Source organism: Astatotilapia calliptera, chromosome 6 (assembly GCF_900246225.1).
Source record: "Astatotilapia calliptera chromosome 6, fAstCal1.2, whole genome shotgun sequence".
Lineage (NCBI taxonomy): Eukaryota > Metazoa > Chordata > Actinopteri > Cichliformes > Cichlidae > Astatotilapia > Astatotilapia calliptera.
In genome coordinates, this window is record NC_039307.1 from 37,427,331 (window position 1) to 37,447,618 (window position 20,288).

Consider the following 20,288-nt stretch of genomic DNA (forward strand, 5'->3'; position numbering starts at 1 on the left):
AACTGTTTTGACCAATCACTTTGGTGCCCTGTTTATCACACATAATATCACACATAATAAAATGCATTTAATTTCTGGGTGTGGGGCTTTTTGTTTATTTGGCTCTCCTGATGAAGCAAAGAGAGATGACAGCCATTTTTTAACTCGAACCTTTGATTGCTCGAATAAAGAAAACATAAAGTCGGAATTTGAGTCATCAAATTTCAGGCATCATTGCTTTTTGTATTTAATTAATGGAAATATGGCTTTTGAGTATCAGTAGTGTTCCCTCAGGATAAGCAAGGAAGTAGTGCTTGCCTTGACACATTTAAAAATAGACATAAAATGTACCAAAGTAAATATCTCTCTCCTTTAAGACACTACTGACATGAAGCTTCTTGCCTGTCAATTAATATGTCCATCCAGCCTTTACATTTGTGCCATCTTGTGGCTGCAGTTGACTATTGTCGCTGAAAGCTGCAATTATTTTGACCTCATTGAACACTGTCGCTCTCTCTGTAACACAGGCGGTCCATCCGCACTTCATATGGAAACACATTAGCAAGTAAAGGAGCTCCAATGATTTAGCATCTAACAGACAAGTTTCTTCTTGCTAACCACCTTGGTCAATGTATGTGATATAGAGAAGATGGAGCTTGAAAAGGTTGTTAATAATTCCTTGAGTACATTAGCAGGGAAAGCTAATGTACTCAAGGACATTGTCAGAGCTGCTGTCCCCTGCCTGATGGACAGGGGACAGCAGCTCTGACAATGTCCTTAACCTCCTGACTACCAGGAAAAAAAATGTTATCCAATCAATTTTTTTTAAATCCCCCAATGTTTGTAAGGTAATCAGAAATATTTGGTGACTGAAATATTTTTTTGGGGAAAAAAAGTTTTTATTTTTCAGATATCACGTGTCCACCGACAACAAAATGCAATACATTTCTTTCTGCTTCTAAAAAGGACTCCTTTTCTGGTCATTTGAAAAAAACAGAACAAAATGGAGGAAATGACTACAAATGTCCACTACGGAGGACATTTTTTAAACACTTCAATACTATACTAAAATAAAGTTAGAATTAAGCATACTATGTTTTAATGTGTTACTAAGAGACTTATCTAAAATATGTTAATAACATTTATAGCCAAAAATTGCTCAGTAAGCAGTTTTGTGCACTTACTTTTGTTCTTTCCATAAAATGTGCTTGCAGCAATGGCCGCCATATTCCTTGATGAAAACACTAAAGTCCCTAGAGCCCCACCCCTTCATATTTGGTATAATTGGAAAGCCCTAAATGTCCTCTGTAGATACCAAAAGGAGGTAATTCTGTAGTATGCAGTGGATGGGAATTATTCAGGTTTAGAAAGGTCCTCTACAGAGGACAAACATGCAAGTTGAGTTCAGCAGCACTTTCAGATTAGCATCTATGAGAATGTCTAGGAATATACTTAACTAGCATTTAATCCCCTGTAGATATTGACAGTTAACCATGTCACTCACTGCTCACCTTTTAATTCAGCAGTTTTGGTTTTTTTTTTGTTATCAACATATTTTAGTATCTTTGTTTTCTCTAATTAGATATGTGTTCCTCCCAGGACAGCCACTATAAACTTTATAAAAGATGCTGAAAATGAAACACAATATCAAGTACTTCAAATGAGAAATATTAATTACTTTAACACTGATTTTTCCATTTTTCAATTCATCATATATATATATATATTATATAATATTCATTATATTTCATATATATATGTATGTATATATCTATCTATATATATATATATATATAGATAGTAGGGGTGCAACGATATTCGTATGGATATTGAACCGTTCGATACAGTGCTTTCGGTTCGGTACGCATATGTATCGAACAATACAACATTTGTAATTTATTTTATCAACTTTCCTTCTGACGATGCTGTCTGTGTTGAGCGCTCAGTGAATCTGCATTCGACTACTCCGCCTAGGCTGCACTGTCGAGCGCAGATCCACTGAGCGCTCAACATAGACAGCATAGTCAGAAGGAAGAGCGCAGGGCAAGCTAGCAAGACAGAAGTTAAGCTGTCCTTGCAACATGGACCTCCCCCACTCTCATTCAGATCTGGCGTTTGGAATTATTTTGGTTTTCATGTGACGTATGACCCTGAAGGTAAGCGAGTCACGGACTAAAGTAAAACAGTATGTTGAATGTGCCATGCAATGCTCAATTACATGGGTGGGAACTAGTGTGTTAGCGCAGTTAGCTCGTTAACGTGTTGGCCGTCTAGCCCTATGCACGGGGCGATCGGCGGTAGCTCGTTAACGGAGATTTGCCGTGTGGTGGCGTTAAGGTCATTTCAACGAGATTAACCTGAAAGCACTAGTGGGAACACAACGAATATGACTGCACATTTACTCCGACATCATCCTAGTGCAAAGACAAAAACAACAAGCATGCTACTAACTTTAGCCGAGTCATTTAGACAGCTGTTAGCACATGATTCTCCTTATGCTGCTGAGAATATAGCCCAGAAGAAGCGGATAGTATAGCTTTTATTTTGGAAAGAGACATTTCTCTGTAATAAACTCTCTTTTCCAAAGATGAGTGATTCCTCAATCAGATACAGGGCTTGCACAATCACTAGCCCGACGTCCTGGGGCTAGCGTTTTTTTTCAGACGGGCTACCCTGCCCGTCGGGCTATTGTAGGAAGGAAAAATATATGTCAATGCTTTTGCATTCTTTCAGAAATGTAGCTGGGTAATTATGTCATTGGCATCGGTGAGCCACTGTCGGGGCGATCGTGGCTCAAGAGTTGGGAGTTCGCCTTGTAATCAGAAGGTTGCTGGTTCGAGCCCCGGCTTGGACAGTCTTGGTCGTTGTGTCCTTGGGCAAGACACTTCACCCGTTGCCTACTGGTGGTGGTCAGAGGGCCCGGTGGCGCCAGTGTCCGGCAGCCTCGCCTCTGTCAGTGCGCCCCAGGGTGGCTGTGGCTACATTGTAGCTTGCCATCACCAGTGTGTGAATGTGTGCGTGAATGGGTGGATGACAGGTTGTGTAAAGCGCTTTGGGGTCCTTAGGGACTAGAAAAGCGCTATACAAATACAGGCCAATATGTGACATATTGAAATCGTGTTTGAATTTGCGCTTGTTTTTTTGCTTTCACTTTGCAATCGTGCGAACTGTGTATAGAGAGTGACAGCACTGATCTGTGAGTGATGATAATTTGTGCACCAATTCCTCTGACATCGTCTTATTAATCGTTAGCTTACTATGCAAACATGACAAGTGAAATCTCCCGCAGCAAGCTTAAACATGTGAGAGGTTGATCGCGCAGAGAATCGCTGAGCTTATGTGAGTCCGTGTGTAAAAGCAGCAGGATATATATTTTAGTTCTGCTGAGCCAAATAAGACAGGTCAGGGTGAAGAAGTGACAGCCAAAGAAAAGCTTACCACAAAACGGAGAAGTTATGACAAATCAGACTATAAGGCAAAAAGAAAGTGCAGCTTTATGGTTTCATGGACAAAAGAATTTCTGTGGCTGCGATATGATGAGCTAAATAACCAGGGCTGCACATAAGTGGTCCGCAGGTGCGCATTCGCTGTCAAAATAAAAAACGCGCACAAGGGTTAGGGTTAAATTTAAAAACTGTACTTTTGAGTTAAAATATATATTTATAATTTTAATAAATGACAAATTAAAAATGCATGAACATTTTTTTTGTATCGAAAAAATATCGAACCGTGACACCAAAGTATCGAACCGAACCGAACCGTGAATTTTGTGTATCGTTGCACCCCTAATAGATAGATATTAAATGTTTATAAAAGTCACAGACGCCACTGTTGAGTATTGTCTTGTGTCAAGTGATTATGTTTTTATCTGATGGAGAATCAAGAAGAGAGATCACAGAGCTTTTCAAATTGAAATATTGTAGGCCATGAATACAGCAATATCACTTTATGAATATAGCCATTACTATGAAAATATTTCCTGTGAATTTGACATGTTCGCTTGAGAGCATTCAAGTGCTGGAGGTGTTAAAACATCTGAGAACATAAATATGGTTAGTGAACAATATAAATAAATAATATAGACAAATCGAATTAATACAATTACGAGTTTTAATTCCTTTCCAGATGAAAAAAAAATGTATTACAGTAATCCTTCATTATTCTTCTATTAAGTTGAATGTCAGAAATGTAATTAGAAACATTTTAAATTTCTAACGCCTTAATACCTTAATACCTTCTTTATCACTTTGTCAACTAGTAACATAAGGATTCCAGTCTTCACTGCCCACAAGAAAATTGACTAATGCTTTAGTCATCTGAAATGTTTTCAGTGACATAGCTTTCTCAGAATCAAAGACAAAACAAAGAAAAACAGGATACACATTGAAAATAAACTACAATAAAATGAAATAAATGCAATACAGGAAGGTAATGGAATTAGAGACGCTTTTTTACTGTAGGACTTTATTATTGTTTTAGGGCAGTGAAAAACAGTTGGGATTCTGTGCATGTGTGGGAGGGTTGCACAGGATTAAGGTTGGAGGATGCTGCCTGGAAGGTCATGCTCAGCATGCCTCTCTGGTTGGAGAGCGATAGAGGAGGAGTGACCTCAGGTTTCCAAGTGAGGAAGATAGCTGAGGGTGGATCTACTATTACCACCACCAACAACCACTCCTCCTTACCTTACAGACAGCAACCAAGTGAGGCTGTCCTTGGAGAATCTACCTGATAGACATAAGGAGCATTCAGTCAAAGGACAAAGAAGGAGTTTCTTTTAACAGGAGGCAGGGATCTGAGTAAATGGTGGGAAAAAAAATCTAGAAAAAATCTTAATACCATCAATGAAGTAAAAAGGAAGCTGACTTAATTAATTGTGGACTGCATTAGATGACAAATGCATTGCAGATTTTCCTGAAAACTAGCTTTCCAATGCAGTTGAAGCCTATAAGTTAAAGCTGATTATCAGTCAACAATTAACCCCCCCCCCTAACAGAAAGATTTTCTTTTTTAAAAAGCTGATAGTTTTAACGTGTTAGAGCAAAAATGAGATCAACTTAGACGTCATTGTCATCATTCAAATTGAATAATGTTTTTATGCAAACCTGATGAAAATCGTTCCAATATTTCCCCCTGAATGAAGATGTAGAGAAACTGTAGCTGATTTCCTGTTTTGAGCAGTGAAGGTCTGAGGGAACAAGTACCCTGTAATAAAGCAGAGTAAGGTCAGCAGACTCCCAATGTGTCAGCACACTGTGCTGGATTAGCTGCTGTAAGCCTATTAAAGTGGTTTGGACTGGGTGGGCCAGCACAGACTACACTTCACTCTTTACATGCAATGATGCAGGCTGGCTGGCTTGAAGCTGCGACCACAGTACGGCATGTGTCCTGTAGGAGTGTCCTTGACCAGCACGGTATTGGTAGACGCATTCCTACAGTCCTTTCAATGTTCTTTTAATGGGATGCAGAGAGCTCAGTTGGATAAGCTGCAGGACCAGGCTGACACCAGAACAAGTGCTGGAGAGGCTGGTCGGGCTGACTCTCCCACTGCACCTCCCCTACCCCCTACAGTGGCAGTGACGCCACATAGAATGGGGGCAGGCTACGACCCTCAGGTGTTCCTTGAAACATTACAGGCAATGGCAGAGGCATGCCAGGCTACCTGGCTACCTGTGCCGTTGGAAAGAGAGGCGCGGCTGTCAGGTCATGCTGACGGCCACGCAGCCAGAGGAGGTGGAGGGTTGCAGCTGGCAGCTAGTGGGACGAGGCTATTTCCAGGTCCCCACGGCCCTGCCCTGGCAGAGCAGCCACTGCAGCTACAGGACACTAACCCCTTTCTCCCAGATCTGCCTCACCAGGTCCTGCCAGCGCTGACCCACGGCAGGCCACACCAATGCTAAGGCAGAAGTGTTAGAGATGCGGGTGACAGGACATATGCGGCGGGAGTGTCCATTGATGGAGGTTGGTCAGGTGTTCCATGTCATTGGGGTCCCAAGAGCGACATACAGTGTTCGGGTAAGCTGCCAGGCTTTGGTGGACTCAGGCTGCATGCAGACATTTCTTTTATCTCAACAATTCTAAAAAAAGACTAGTTACAAAACAGCTAACTGATCATCTGCAGAGGAATGTTTGTTTAAAGAATTTTACTCAAGATTCAGATTTCATCACAGTACAAAAACAGCATTGGTAACAGTTACAAAGAATCTTATGGCTTTTAACAGCGATTAGAGCATTCAAAAGGCATTAAAGGTACTGCTGCAATAGTTTGAATCTTATTTAATAGACCCCATACACTATACATGTGTTATATTACTGCTCCCCTATGAGCTGTCCCAGGCAGGCATCTTCTGCCTGACACTAGACTATAAAAGTTAGCTCAAATATCTTATGTATCAAAGTTGTATTGGCGATTTGTTTTGATCTATAGTTTTAGTATCCTAAATTTTTGTTTTATAGGCTTTTTCCATGTAAATCCCACATTCACTCAAGCCGTGAATACTTCTGGCTTGAGTGAATGCTGGTGCGTCTGGCTGCCGCTATTGACCGGTACATTTTTTGACTTGGATTTATCATTTTATTTTGTGCTTATTTTCTAATTTTTCCTTTGTTGTCATTGTTATATTATGTGTTTTATTCTCCCCCCCCCACAGCTTGGCTCTTTTGCCATCAGAATTATTGTCTAAAGGCAAAGAAAGATGCCCAACAGATTTACTTTACCAAATGGACTATCCCGGCCTTGCCGTATTGGTCTATTTGATTCACCTTTGCTTTTATTGTTCATTTTATTTTCACTTGCTACACACGGGACAGACATGACTGGGGGAAAGAAAAGGGAGAATGAAAGAGAGGGAGGGAAAGAAAAACATTGGGGAAGAGCGACGGTGATAAAGGGCAAAAAACAAAAACCAACAAAACAGACAGACAAAAAATACAAATATCAATCACCTGGATCACCTGTTAAGAAAGAAAAAAAGAGAAAACAAGCCAAAAAAAAAAAAAAAAAAAAGGGGAAGAGGAAACAGGAAGCTGAGACGATATATGATAAGCTGTGACCGCGCTGCAGGACTACAGATGATACTGCTCCGTGTCACATCAGAACATCATCGCAATAATCTATGTGAATATAACAGTAAATACTAAATATGGAATATTATTGTGCAGCACATAAGATCAACAGAACACAGTGTGCTTTGAGGTAGGAGCCAAAAAGGGTGTAGTTTGTGTCTGTGAGCACCCGTGTGTACACCTGTGAGCATGGACGCGCTTGTATTTAAAAGGTTCCTTCATGTAATGATCTGCTAGAGGGTGTGGGGGGGCCACAGCCCCGTCCTCCAGGGCATGAAGCAGGTATGGAGGAGATCAAAACTCCAGACATCCAGAGGCCCCCAGAACACAAGAGACCAAGGAAGACCAACAGAGGGGCAGCCGCGCCACTGTCCCAGAAAGAGCTGAGGAGAGCCCCAGATGAGGGCTCACTCAGCAGCTGTGGAGCAGAAGCCGGGGGGGGGGGGGGGGGGTTGCAGTGACGCGCCCGTGACCGAGCCCCAGGCCGAGGGCAACCGACCCCCTTTGGGGGTGGGGGCTAGAGTTTTATTCTATTGTTAAGTGTCCTCTGGTGTCTTGAAAGGCACTTTCAAATAAGATTTATTATTATTATTATTATTACAACAGTCTTCTCTCAAGACATGTTTTGCACTTCAAGGAATAAAAATGCTTTTCATTGTGCCTTTAATTGTGCAATTTACAAATAGTGCAAAATGCAGACAAAAAAAACGAAAGTAAATTTAAAGAGGACATTTTACTGAATATAATTAAGATTAATTATCATTGACTGTTCACACCCTCCTGCTGATCCATGTAGCGGTCTGGAGGGTGCAGCAGATTGAAGCGCAGCAGCTGCAGATCCACAACTTGCCGTTGCTCCTTTACATGGCCCCAGCACTCTCTGGGACCCCAGGCAGGTGGAGATGGGGGAGGCGGGTCAGAGTCAGCGGGATTGGAGTAGTTTTCCTCAGGATGCTGGTGGTTGTTGTTGGGGTCAGAAGGGGATAAGCTGCTGTTGCTGTGGCAGCGAACTAGGAATTTTCCCCGGTGGTGACGATGGTAGAACATGCCAGCAACCACCAGCAGCGCAAGAATTAGTGAGCTGAGCAGGAAGAAAAGGACGTATACACCTTTGGCTTCAGTGGACAGGCGTGAGCTGCAACCTGAAGGGAAAACAAAAACCCCGCCAAACAAAACAGGAGATCAGCAGCTGAAATAAAGCAGAATATCTGCAAGTCTAACTAAGATTTCTGATATGGGTCAAACATACCTGCAGCCTTCATGTCCACACAGATGGTTCCTCCTGATCCCAGGCGGGAGTTATCCTGAAAGCCTGCCCGGCAATGGCATGAGTAGGAGCCAAACTGGTTCACACAGTCTGCATTGAAGTCACATTGAGCAAGCTGGGTCCCACACTCATTAACATCTGAAACAGACATGCACAGAACTTTTAGCTGATAATGTGTTTAGTATTATATGCATTTAAAATAAACTATGTAAAAACAATTAGTGTAATCAAATATGTATTTATCAGTAATCACTGTTTTTGACTCCTTCCTGTTTACAGATTTGTCCAGAGTAACATTACCAAGCAATTTTGGACACTTCCATACCTGCAGTCGACACAGACATAATGATTGCCTTTCTCAGATTTCCTTTGCCACTGGCATCAACTTCAATGAGCCCCTGGAGAGCAGAGTGGATGCCCCTGTGGACATGCATGCCTCTAGGTCCCTGTCTAACTTGCAGCCAGAGGATGTACAGCACTCCTGCATGCAACCTGTGCACAAAACCTGTAATTATGTACCGTAACATATACCTTAACAGTAAAGCAGCTTTATGGTCCATAGATCCCGTTTCATTATTGAGTCTAAAACAGACTACACAATGACATAAGTTCAGGCGCTGCAGAGTGAGGTTTAATGTAATAAATACACCAGTCCACAGTTCTCAAGTGGAGTTTCCAGGATTTGTTTTTAGTATGGTAGCAAAAGAGGAAAATGAATGAGAGAGGTGGGGAAAAGGTCTGGTCCTATATGCTGGATACAAAGTAAAAGGCACCCTTTTTTCCCCCAAGTTGGACATGGAGTCCCAGAGTGACAGTCAAAATGTCCAAAATGTGAAGCAAATGAAAATTCCAACAACCACAGCAGAACAACAGGTATCAGACAATGAAACGGCGATAGCAGACACTGAGCATAATTAACACAGATAAGAACAATCATGGGAAGACAGAGACAGGAACTAAAACTTACACAGAGCACTAAAGAAAACAGAATCGAAAACTAGGGGACAAAAGCATAAACAGAAAGACAAGACAGAGGAGGACCAAAATAAGGAAACTGATCAAGTTAAACACAAGAACATCAAAATTGGAGCCAAAGTTTAATACAAACCCTAGAACAATGAGGCAATCTAAACAGGTACCCAGAACTCCAAAGAAACCAAACAGGGACTTAAATAATACAATTTAAAACTTTAAACACTACAATAAAAGTAAAACCCTAAACAGAAACCCAAATTCAGCAACTTCAGAATCAACACAACACTGCACAAGAGCATAAAAATTGTAAAACTACTGACACAAAACAAAGTGGCAAAACTGTAGTGAAATAGAAGAAACATCTCAAGTGTACAAGTGTTCAAATTACATTTTACATCTGATCCCATCTATACTTTCATCCAGTCGTGGTCGGTTTTGCAAGATTAGACCAATGGTATTTACGTGTGGAGTTGCAGTTCTTTTCTGCATAGGTTCACTCAGAAAAGACAGTCTCATTCAAAGACAAACTTATACTTCAGCATTAATGGAAAGACTTGTGAGGATGTTTTCTACAAACCTTTTTATTCTTTTGGAAGACACCGACAGTTGTGCATGCAGAGCCTCCAGCTGTTTGCTGATCTACAGAAACAAAAGCCATATACAAAGTTTAGTCTGGGCCTTCACCATTTCTTAATGCGTCAATGAAGCTTTGTTTTTTATATTTATTACAAAAACAAAAAAAAACAAAAACATGCTACATATGACACGCACGTACACACACACACCCACACACACACACACACACACGCACCAAAGCTTTTACTGAAAGCAGCAGTGATCTGGCCAGGTTGTCCCAAGACTTCAGCAAATCCTGACTAAAGTTGATCTCTATGGCCACTTCAAACAGGTGATCTGTCAGAGAGATTTCAGAAGACCAAAATAAAGTCATTATATTAACAGTTTCACTGGTAGCTCAGATAAAATTAATTAAAGTTGATCTCCAGATTAGACATACAGGCATACACAAAGTTTGGACACACCTTCTCATTAAATGTTTTTTTTTTTTCTTTAATTTTACTACGTTCTACACTGTAGACATCAAATATATGAAGCAAGATGTATGTAGCAAAGAAAAAAAAAAAAACTCTAAATATACTCTATATTTCAGATTCCTGAAAGTAGCCACCCTTTGCTTTCTTGACAGCGCTGCAATCCCTTGGCCTTTTCTCAATGACCTTCAGGATGTAGTCACCTGTCAGGGTTCGATTGTGGAATTTCATATCTTCTTAATGGAGTTGGGATGATCAGTTGTGTTCTGCAGAAGTCAGGTTGGTACAAAGCTGAAAGTTCTATTTGACAACTACTAGAAATTATATTATACCAAGAACCAATCAGCTAAATAAAGAGAAATGACAGTCCATCATGACTTTAAGAACTGAAGGTCAGTCAGTCTGAAAAATTCCTCAAACTTTGACTGTGTTGCCAAGTGCAGTCTCAAAAACCATCAAGCACTATGATGAAACTGGATGAGGATGCCCCAGGAAAGAAAGACCAAGAGTCAACTCTGCTGCTGAGGATATATTCATCCGAGTCACCAACCTCAGAAATCTGAAGTTAACAGCGACTCAGATTAAGCCCAAATAAATGCCACACAGAGTTCCAGTAGCAGACACATCTCTACATCAACTGTTCAGAGGAGACTGTGTGAATCAGACCTTTATGGTCAAATAGCTGCTAAGAAACCACAACAAGCAGAAGAGATTTGTTTGTGCCAACAAACACAAGTATTGGACATTGTTGGGCATTTATTCAAAATTAAAAAGGCACACAGAACCAGCATGTTACCACAGCATCCTGCCATCTCATCTGGTTTGCATTTAGTTGGACCACCATGTATTTTTCAACAGGACAATGACCCCAAACATACCTCCAGGATGTGTAAGGGCTATTTGACCAAGAAGGACAGTGATGGAGTGCTGCGCCAGATGTCCTGGCCTCCAGTGTCACCTGACCTAAAACCCAGTCAAGATGGTTTGGGATGAGATGGAGCGCAGAGTGAAGGCAAAAGGACCAACAAGTGTTCAGCATCTCTGGGAACTCCTTCAAGACTGTTGGAAAACCAGCTCAGGTGACAACCTCAAAGCTCATCGAGAGAAATCCAAGAGTGTGCAAAGCAGTAATCAAAGCAAAGGTTGGCTATTTTGAAGACTAAAGTATAAAAGCATGTTATGACTCATTTCATACTTTTATCTACTACAAAATTACATGTGTGTTCATTCATAATTTCGATGCCTTCAGTGAGAATGTACACAAACATCTATGAGTACAACCAATGGCCACAACCAATTGTGTACAGGGAGTGCAGAATTATTAGGCAAGTTGTATTTTTGAGGAATAATTTTATTATTGAACAACAACCATGTTCTCAATGAACCCAAAAAACTCATTAATATCAAAGCTGAATGTTTTTGGAAGTAGTTTTTAGTTTGTTTTTAGTTTTAGCTATTTTAGGGGGATATCTGTGTGTGCAGGTGACTATTACTGTGCATAATTATTAGGCAACTTAAAAAAAAAAAAAAAAAAAAAAAATAATATATATATATATATATATATATATATATATACATATACATATATACATACATACATATACACACCCATTTCAATTATTTATTTTTACCAGTGACACCAATATAACATCTCCACATTCACAAATATACATTTCTGACATTCAAAAACCAAACAAAAACAAACCAGCGACCAATATAGCCACCTTTCTTTGCAAGGACACTCAAAAGCCTGCCATCCATGGATTCTGTCAGTGTTTTGATCTGTTCACCATCAACATTGCGTGCAGCAGCAACCACAGCCTCCCAGACACGGTTCAGAGAGGTGTACTGTTTTCCCTCCTTGTAAATCTCACATTTGATGATGGACCACAGGTTCTCAATGGGGTTCAGATCAGGTGAACAAGGTGGCCATGTCATTAGTTTTTCTTCTTTTATACCCTTTCTTGCAGCCACGCTGTGGAGTACTTGGACGCGTGTGATGGAGCATTGTCCTGCATGAAAATCATGTTTTTCTTGAAGGATGCAGACTTCTTCCTGTACCACTGCTTGAAGAAGGTGTCTTCCAGAAACTGGCAGTAGGACTGGGAGTTGAGCTTGACTCCATCCTCAACCCGAAAAGGCCCCACAAGCTCATCTTTGATGATACCAGCCCAAACCAGTACTCCACCTCCACCTTGCTGGCGTCTGAGTCGGACTGGAGCTCTCTGCCCTTTACCAATCCAGCCACGGGCCCATCCATCTGGCCCATCAAGACTCACTCTCATTTCATCAGTCCATAAAACCTTAGAAAAACCAGTCTTGAGATATTTCTTGGCCCAGTCTTGACGTTTCAGCTTGTGTGTCTTGTTCAGTGGTGGTCGTCTTTCAGCCTTTCTTACCTTGGCCATGTCTCTGAGTATTGCACACCTTGTGCTTTTGGGCACTCCAGTGATGTTGCAGCTCTGAAATATGGCCAAACTGGTGGCAAGTGGCATCTTGGCAGCTGCACGCTTGACTTTTCTCAGTTCACGGGCAGTTATTTTGCGCCTTGGTTTTTCCACACGCTTCTTGCGACCCTGTTGACTATTTTGAATGAAACGCTTGATTGTTCGATGATCACGCTTCAGAAGCTTTGCAATTTTGAGACTGATGCATCCCTCTGCAAGATATCTCACTATTTTTGACTTTTCTGAGCCTGTCAAGTCCTTCTTTTGACCCATTTTGCCAAAGGAAAGGACATTGCCTAATAATTATGCACACCTGATATAGGTTGTTGATGTCATTAGACCACACCCCTTCTCATTACAGAGATGCACATCACCTAATATGCTTAATTGGTAGTAGGCTTTCGAGCCTATACAGCTTGGAGTAAGACAACATGCATGAAGAGGATGATGTGGACAAAATACTCATTTGCCTAATAATTCTGCACTCCCTGTACTTAGTGAATACCTCAGGCAGCAGAAAGAAAGAAGAGGAGCAAGGAGAAGAAGCATCATGGAAGGATGGGCCCCTGTATGGTATAGATAGAGGAAGTCGCTGATATCCAGAAATCCTACCAGAAACTGGACAAAGCTGGAGTGAAAGACAGCACACAGGCTCTAATCATGGCAGCACAGGAACAAGCCCTAAGTACAAGAGAGGTAGGGGTCTACCACACTGGGCAAGATCCCAGATGCAGCCTAAGTAAAGATGCCCCAACACATAACAGCAGGGTGCACCACAACCAAGTGGCCAGCATAGTATACAGGAACATCTGTGCCAGCCTGAAAGTCCCAAGGTCAAAATAGGAGAAGCCCCTAGGGTGGTCAAGAATGAGTGAGCCAAGATCCTGTGGGACTTCCAGATATATAAAAAAAAGCTGGTGATGGCTAACAAACTGGGCATAGTAGTGGTGGACAAGCAGAGGAAGATAACCGTAGTTATAGATGTAGCAATACCAAATGACAGCAACATCAGGAAGAAGGAACATGAAAGGTACCAAGGGCTCAAAGAAGAGCTCAAGAAGATCTGGAGGATGAAGGTAACAGTGGTCCCAGTGGTATTCGGTGCACTTGGTGCAGTGACTCCCAGGCTAAGATCTGAGGAATAACATCTGAGAACTCTTTTCAGAACAGCGCAGTCATATAAATAGCAAAGATACTGCACAGGACCCTCAAGCTCGCAGGACTCTGGTAGAGGACCCTAGCTTGAAGGATAGACCACCCGCAGGGGAGAGAAGGGAAAAAATGAGATTTACTCATTTTTTAATAAATGAGTAAATCTATCTATAAAACATTTTTAAAATCCTGCTCATGACCAGACTGTGTGTTCAGCATAAGGTACAATGGCAATTTAGCCAGATAAAAAGAGAACTCACACTTCAGAAAATAAATAAATAAGACATTCTTGCTCAATACTCACCACCAGGAAAATGTTGAATTTCTGAGTCATTTTTCATGTTTGCTATGAGGGACAAAAAACAAAACAAAAACCACACAATAAAAAAAACAAAACAAAACAAAACCAAACCCCTCTCCGACTTCCCATGAATGAACCAGTTGTGTAACCCAGTGCTTATCTACACTTAACATAATTCAACACCACTCGACCACATAGATTATTTGTGTGCGCTTTTGTTCGGCAAAAAAGCCCCATTTCTTTATAGTACATCCAAAAGTATCTAGAGTGCATCACTTATCCCACATTTTGACATATTCTTTCACATGCACTGTAATAATAATAATAAGTTGTATTTATAGGCGCCTTTAAGACCCTCAAGGTCACCTTACAATAGCACAAACAATAACAGCAATACAATATAATAAAACATGGCAAAACAAAATTTAGAAATAAGAGGGAAAAAAAGCATGAAAGTATAAAAATCAACTATATAGTTTATTTTCAGATCAAGTACAATCAACTAAATTTACCACAGGTGAACTCCAATAAGGTTGTTGAATCGTCTGGCAGATGATAATTGGAAACTGGATGCACCTGAGCTCACCTCTGAGTGTCATTACAAAGGCTATAAATATTTATCTACATGTTCCATTTTTGTTTTTCCATTTTTTTTTATTAAAGTGTAAGAATTTCAAGTTTTTCACTTTGTCATTGCATTGTTTTGTGGTGTGTGTAGAATTTTGAGGTGAAAATGAATCAATCCTATTTTGGCTATAACATCACAAAATGTTGAACAAGTGAAGCACTGGCAATACTTTCTGGATACAGTCAATTCTTGTGTTAGGGTTGAAGGGGCCTTAATTACAAGGTTCTAACAGGAAAACACTTAACATGTGGAACTTATTTTTACTCACGTATGTATCATGTACAGCTCTTTTAGAAAATCAAAGAGCAAGTTCAAATTTTAATAGCTGTTTAACCTGAAAATGTTCATTGAAAATTTAGTTGATCATGATCTCATTTCAAAGAACTAAACATATCTGGCTCACTAAGGGTTTACAAAATGCATGTAAAAAGAAAAATACACTCTATAGGGAATACCTAAAACAAAGAACAAAAGATGCTGAAAATAAATATAAAAAATACAAAAATAAGTTGACCAATATTATACGTGTATGTAGAAAGGAGTATTATAGTAAAATATTGAACAACAATAAACAGAATATGAAAGGAATATGGGATGTTTTAAACAGTATCATTAAAAATAATTCTGGACAACAAAGTTATCCACAATACTTTATCGATAATGGCAATATTATGGAAAACACTGCTGATAAGGTCAACAGCTTTAATCATTATTTTGTAAATATTGGACCAAAACTGGCAGAACAAATTCCTGAGTCACTGCCATCAGTAGAATGTAGTGAAAACCTGATTGATAGGAACCCTAACTCAATGTTCCTCACATCAGTGGAGGAAAAAGAAATAATTGACATTGTACACATGTGTAAATATAAAACATCTACTGATTGTAATGATATTGACATGAAAATCGTCAAGAAGGTCATTGAAGGAATTGTAGGACCTCTAACATATATTTGCAACTTATCATTTCAGACGGGAAAAGTGCCAAACAAAATGAAAATAGCTAAAGTTGTGCCGCTGTATAAAACCGGGGATAGACGCCACTTCACAAATTACAGGCCTGTTTCTTTACTACCACAATTCTCCAAAATCCTAGAAAACCTGTTTAATAAACGATTAGACAAATTCTTAGATAAATATAAATTACTCTCTGACAGTCAATATGGATTCAGATCAAAAAGATCAACATCTCTGGCATTAATCGAATCAATTGAGGAGATTACGAATGCTATAGATCAGAAACAGTATGCAGCTGGAGTATTTCTGGATCTCAAGAAAGTATTCGACACAATCAATCATGACATATTAATTAATAAACTGGAACGGTATGGGATTAGGGGGGTTGTACTGCAATGGGTGAAAAATTATTTAAGTGACCGGAAACAATTTGTGAAGCTGGGTGTCCATTCCTCATCATGCTTGGACATTGCTTGTGGTGTTCCACAAGGCTCTGTACTGGGTCCAAAATGATTTATTATTTATATAAATGATATTTGTAAGGCATCTGATATATTAAAATTAGTATTATTTGCAGATGACACAAATATTTTTTGTTCTGGGGGGAATCTAAAGGAGCTGCTGGATACAATTACTTCAGAAATGTGCAAAATTAAAAAATGGTTTAACAGGAACAAACTATCGCTAAATCTAAGTAAAACTAAAATTATCTTATTTGGGAATTTCCTTAGAAATGCACAAGTGCAGATTCATGTAGATGGTGTGGAAATTGAAAGAGTACTTGAACATAAGTTTCTTGGTGTGATTATAGATGATAAATTAAACTGGAAGTCTCATATAAATCATATACATAACAAAATTTCAAGAAGTGTCTCAATCTTGAGTAAAGTAAAACACATTCTGGACCACAAATCACTCCACATTCTCTATTGTTCCCTGATTGCACCGTATTTGAATTACTGTGCAGAGGTTTGGGGCAATACTTACAAATGTTCGCTATCATCAATCTTTATATTACAAAAAAGGGCCATAAGGATAATCCATAAAACTGGTTACAGAGATCATACAAATCCACTATTCTTAAAATCAAAAATTCTAAAATTCACAGATCTGGTTCATTTTCTCACAGCACAAATTATATGTAAAGCAATAAATAACCTGCTTCCTGACAATATTCTAAAAATGTTTTCTAAAAGGGAACGGGGATACAATTTGAGGGGGGAATTGAATTTAAAACATCCTTGTGTCCGAGATTTGATAGGGTGTTCTTGTCTAATATTTTCATGTGTGTGCGCATGCACGGGTTTGTTGGGGGGGGGGGGGGGGGGGGGGGGGGAGGAGAAGAGAGAGAGAGAGAGAGAGATAGAGAGATAGAGAGATAAAATTGTAGGTTGTGTATCCTTGAGGTGTTAATGGGGTTATTGAAAATGTGTATATGTGCGTATGTGTGTATATACGTATGTATGGATAGATAGAAACATATATGTGTAAATATTAAAAAAAAAAAAAAATTACACATAACATAATGTAATTGCAAGGAGGTATTTCTGTAGTCTATTGATACTAGATAGTGGAAAAGGGGTGGGATTAAATAAGCTTATGCTTCTTCCTGCTCCTTTTTGAACATGGACGTTATTTGGAGTTGTGGTTGCTCGTTTTCCTTTTGTTTTGTTTGCTTTGTTCAACATGTTCAAAATAAAGATTCAAAATAAAAAAATAAAATATCTATATCAAGCGATATAATTACAGTTAGTCAATACAAAAAAGACGAGTACCTGAAAGATCCAGGAGAGTGTCTGTGTTCAAATGTACTCACAGTTCGCTCTGTGGTCCGACAGTGGCTCCACCATGTTAGGCTGAGGATGAGTGTGATCAGCGTGCTGTATTTCTTGTCTGTCAGAGGATGGGGAAAGCTGGACTGAGGTCTGACTGACCTCTGTTATGTTCTCCTTCACTGTCCAGCTCAGAGTTGTGGTCTCATCCTCTGCAACAGTAGATTCCTCCTCATTCATTTGTTTTGCTGTTGTAGTGTCAGTGGTGACTTCTAGTTGGGTGTGAGTGATACCTCTCCCTGATCTGAAGGTCCTTTGGGTGGACACTGATGCAGTTGGCATGGTCGTGTAGTTCCCAGACAAGGACAGAGGGTTGTTTTCATCCACCTGAAGAAGGACAGACGAAGAGTTTTACAATGTTTTCTGGAATTTACAAGCAAAATAAAAAACAAAACAAGTACTGCAGATTTTTGCAAGATTACCTGGTCTTTATCATGTTGTTTATACTTCTCTGGGTTTCCTTTTGACATATAGGGTCATTACCATTAATGTTTTAAGTTCCTGAGCAGTATCCAGTATGGCAATTTGGTGATTAAGTAATGTATGTTGGATCTTATTGTAATCATATTACATTTATGTGTAATTCACTATTGTATTAAATTCAGTTGTCACATTACAGCTAACCAAACAGCTATATCACTGTTACTTGAGCTACATAGATTATATGAATGATATGAAAATAAAAGAAAACTATGTAGCCTTGATTTTAATGCTAACTCACACAGTAATCACGTGACCTCACTTAATGTATGAAATATATTAAGTTAAAAAAATGTGACTTTTTTTAAAAAAAAAATGTCACATTTTATGAAATGTGACATTTAAAAAAAAAAAAATTTTAGAAGGTTAATTTATTAAAGAGAAAATCAAAACAAAGTGCAGAAAAAAGCCTAAATGATTTACACTGCAGAGGGACTGAAAGAAGTTGCTAAACTTTTTTTCTACATGTTTTTAATCAGTGAGTGAAATCTTTAACATTAGACAGTAATTTTACTAGGGCTGTCAGCGTTGACACCAATTAATCCAACATCACAATTTACAAGATTACAATTTTTAAGGCAATTAACCCATCTGGAGCTCAGAAGGCCTCAAAATTCCTGAAATGTCTCTGTCAACGCATTTCGGGCAGTTTGTCCAGTCTGTGCTCCATATGGGTTAAAAACCTTTTAATTGCGTTAATCGTAATGATGCGTTAACATTGACACGTTGACTACTTTTTACCCATTCTTAAATTTAATAGTGAATATGCAGCTTTTGCCAGCGTTAGAAATATTGCCAGGCAGCGTAAGGCATCTAAGACTAACACTGTGTCCACTCACCCAAGTGTTTGTGCCTGCAGGCATCTTGGGCTCCGTGGGTAGCTCAGTCATCCTTGCTAATTGTTCCCTCTTTGTACCTGGTCCAGATTCACTGAAGTCCATCAGCCCAGGAGATGTCTCTGACTCATTGCTTGTCTCTGTAAAGCCTTCCCCTGGGTTATAAATGACTGGCGATCCAAATGCCTGGTAGCGACCATAAAAGCCCCTGTACAGGGGGTTGGGCCAGCCACTAATCAGTAGCACTACATACAGAATATTGGAGGAGGTGGTGTATTTGGCCTCTTGCCAGCACTTCTGTAAGACTTTGTGTCCCGCTAAATCTCCAACTGGCTCGTCAATGTGGATTTGGTCCTGTTTGAGGTTACAGATGTCATCAGGGGTCAAATCCTCCAGGTAGAGATGAATCCTTTTACTCGGATCCACCTGGATTGTCCAGTTGCACCACAGGGGAGGATTGGAGCATAGGTAGTCCGGGGAGAAAAACTCACCACTGTCACTGTATAGCAACCGGTGACAACTCCGCAAGGCAAAGAAAGTGTTTTCAGCTCCAGAGTCTTCTGTGAACCGAATAGACAGATATGTCATTAAATGAACAGAAATGGTTTTATATATTATTACTAATGCAATTCACTTTTCAACCTAGTTGGCAGGTGCTGATTTCAGTACTGTATATAATCAACATTTTAATTTTATTTATTTATTTTTATATTTTAAAATCAGGAAAATATACTAACATCATTCACTTTCACACTGAATAAAAACAATCAAATATTAACCTGTATAAGGAAGGCTCTCCCATAAATCCATATGGGCGATGTCAAACTACCAAAATGAGGTACAGTTTATTTAGAATCCAATTAGCTCAAATATAATGGTCATATTTCATAAGAAAGTTTGCATGTGCGTTGGTGATCAGGTTTTATGAAACTAAAATCAGTTTGTTAGCACAGGCTGAAACATTTAGACTTACAAAATGACATATAAACATAGAAAATCCCAAGTTAAACATTTGCAGACTCACCTGGAGGCTGCTCAGTATCTTCTTCATTCACCTAAAGACAGAAAGAAATACACAATTAAGCTGTTAACACAAATCCGAAAGAGGTTATCAGTGAGGCACAATAACTTACCTGTGCATTACAGTCAAATGTCAACAAAAATATGAGCAGCACACACTTGAAGTTTATGACGGCTGTTTGTTTCATTTTCGTATGCAGTTAAATTACTGAAATTTGGGAAGCAACAAAGTCAATCTGATCCTCTCAGATTCAGTTCAACGGCTATTTCCTTTTCTGTCTCTGCAGGTGAATTGCATCAGTTA

At 39.5% G+C, this 20,288-nt stretch overlaps 1 protein-coding gene across 5 annotated transcripts; it reads right to left on the reverse strand.

Annotated features, from left to right (window-relative positions):
• Window positions 1-4,429: 4,429 nt before the first annotated feature.
• LOC113024737 (uncharacterized) lies at window positions 4,430-20,288 on the reverse strand. 5 transcript variants are annotated; one of them, XM_026172039.1, is made up of 12 exons: window positions 20,098-20,288; window positions 19,989-20,019; window positions 18,968-19,524; window positions 17,633-17,975; window positions 14,236-14,277; window positions 10,095-10,195; window positions 9,861-9,922; window positions 8,634-8,800; window positions 8,291-8,446; window positions 7,818-8,183; window positions 5,082-5,181; window positions 4,430-4,704 (listed from the first exon to the last, which is right to left on the reverse strand). In XM_026172039.1, exons 1-12 carry the CDS (start codon window positions 20,170-20,172, stop codon window positions 4,701-4,703), a joined length of 2,004 nt encoding a protein of 667 aa, XP_026027824.1. In that variant the 5' UTR covers window positions 20,173-20,288; the 3' UTR covers window positions 4,430-4,700. The 5 variants fall into 5 exon arrangements, with proteins under 5 accessions (XP_026027824.1, XP_026027827.1, XP_026027823.1 ...); XM_026172042.1 differs by lacking the exon at window positions 4,430-4,704 and having other exon boundaries at window positions 5,057-5,181; window positions 17,633-17,800; window positions 17,882-17,975; XM_026172038.1 differs by lacking the exon at window positions 4,430-4,704 and having other exon boundaries at window positions 5,057-5,181; window positions 18,968-19,521.

What these genes read in the sequence shown, in the direction of transcription:
- LOC113024737 (XM_026172037.1), bottom strand. Translation starts at nt 20,172, where the DNA reads ATGAAACAAACAGCCGTCATAAACTTCAAGTGTGTGCTGCTCATATTT. An exon ending in CATTTGACTGTAATGCACAG is followed by an intron (nt 20,020 to 20,097) that starts GTAAGTTATTGT and finishes TTCTGTCTTTAG; the next exon opens with GTGAATGAAGAAGATACTGA. An exon ending in TGTGGACATGAAGGCTGCAG is followed by an intron (nt 8,184 to 8,290) that starts GTATGTTTGACC and finishes TTTTCCCTTCAG; the next exon opens with GTTGCAGCTCACGCCTGTCC.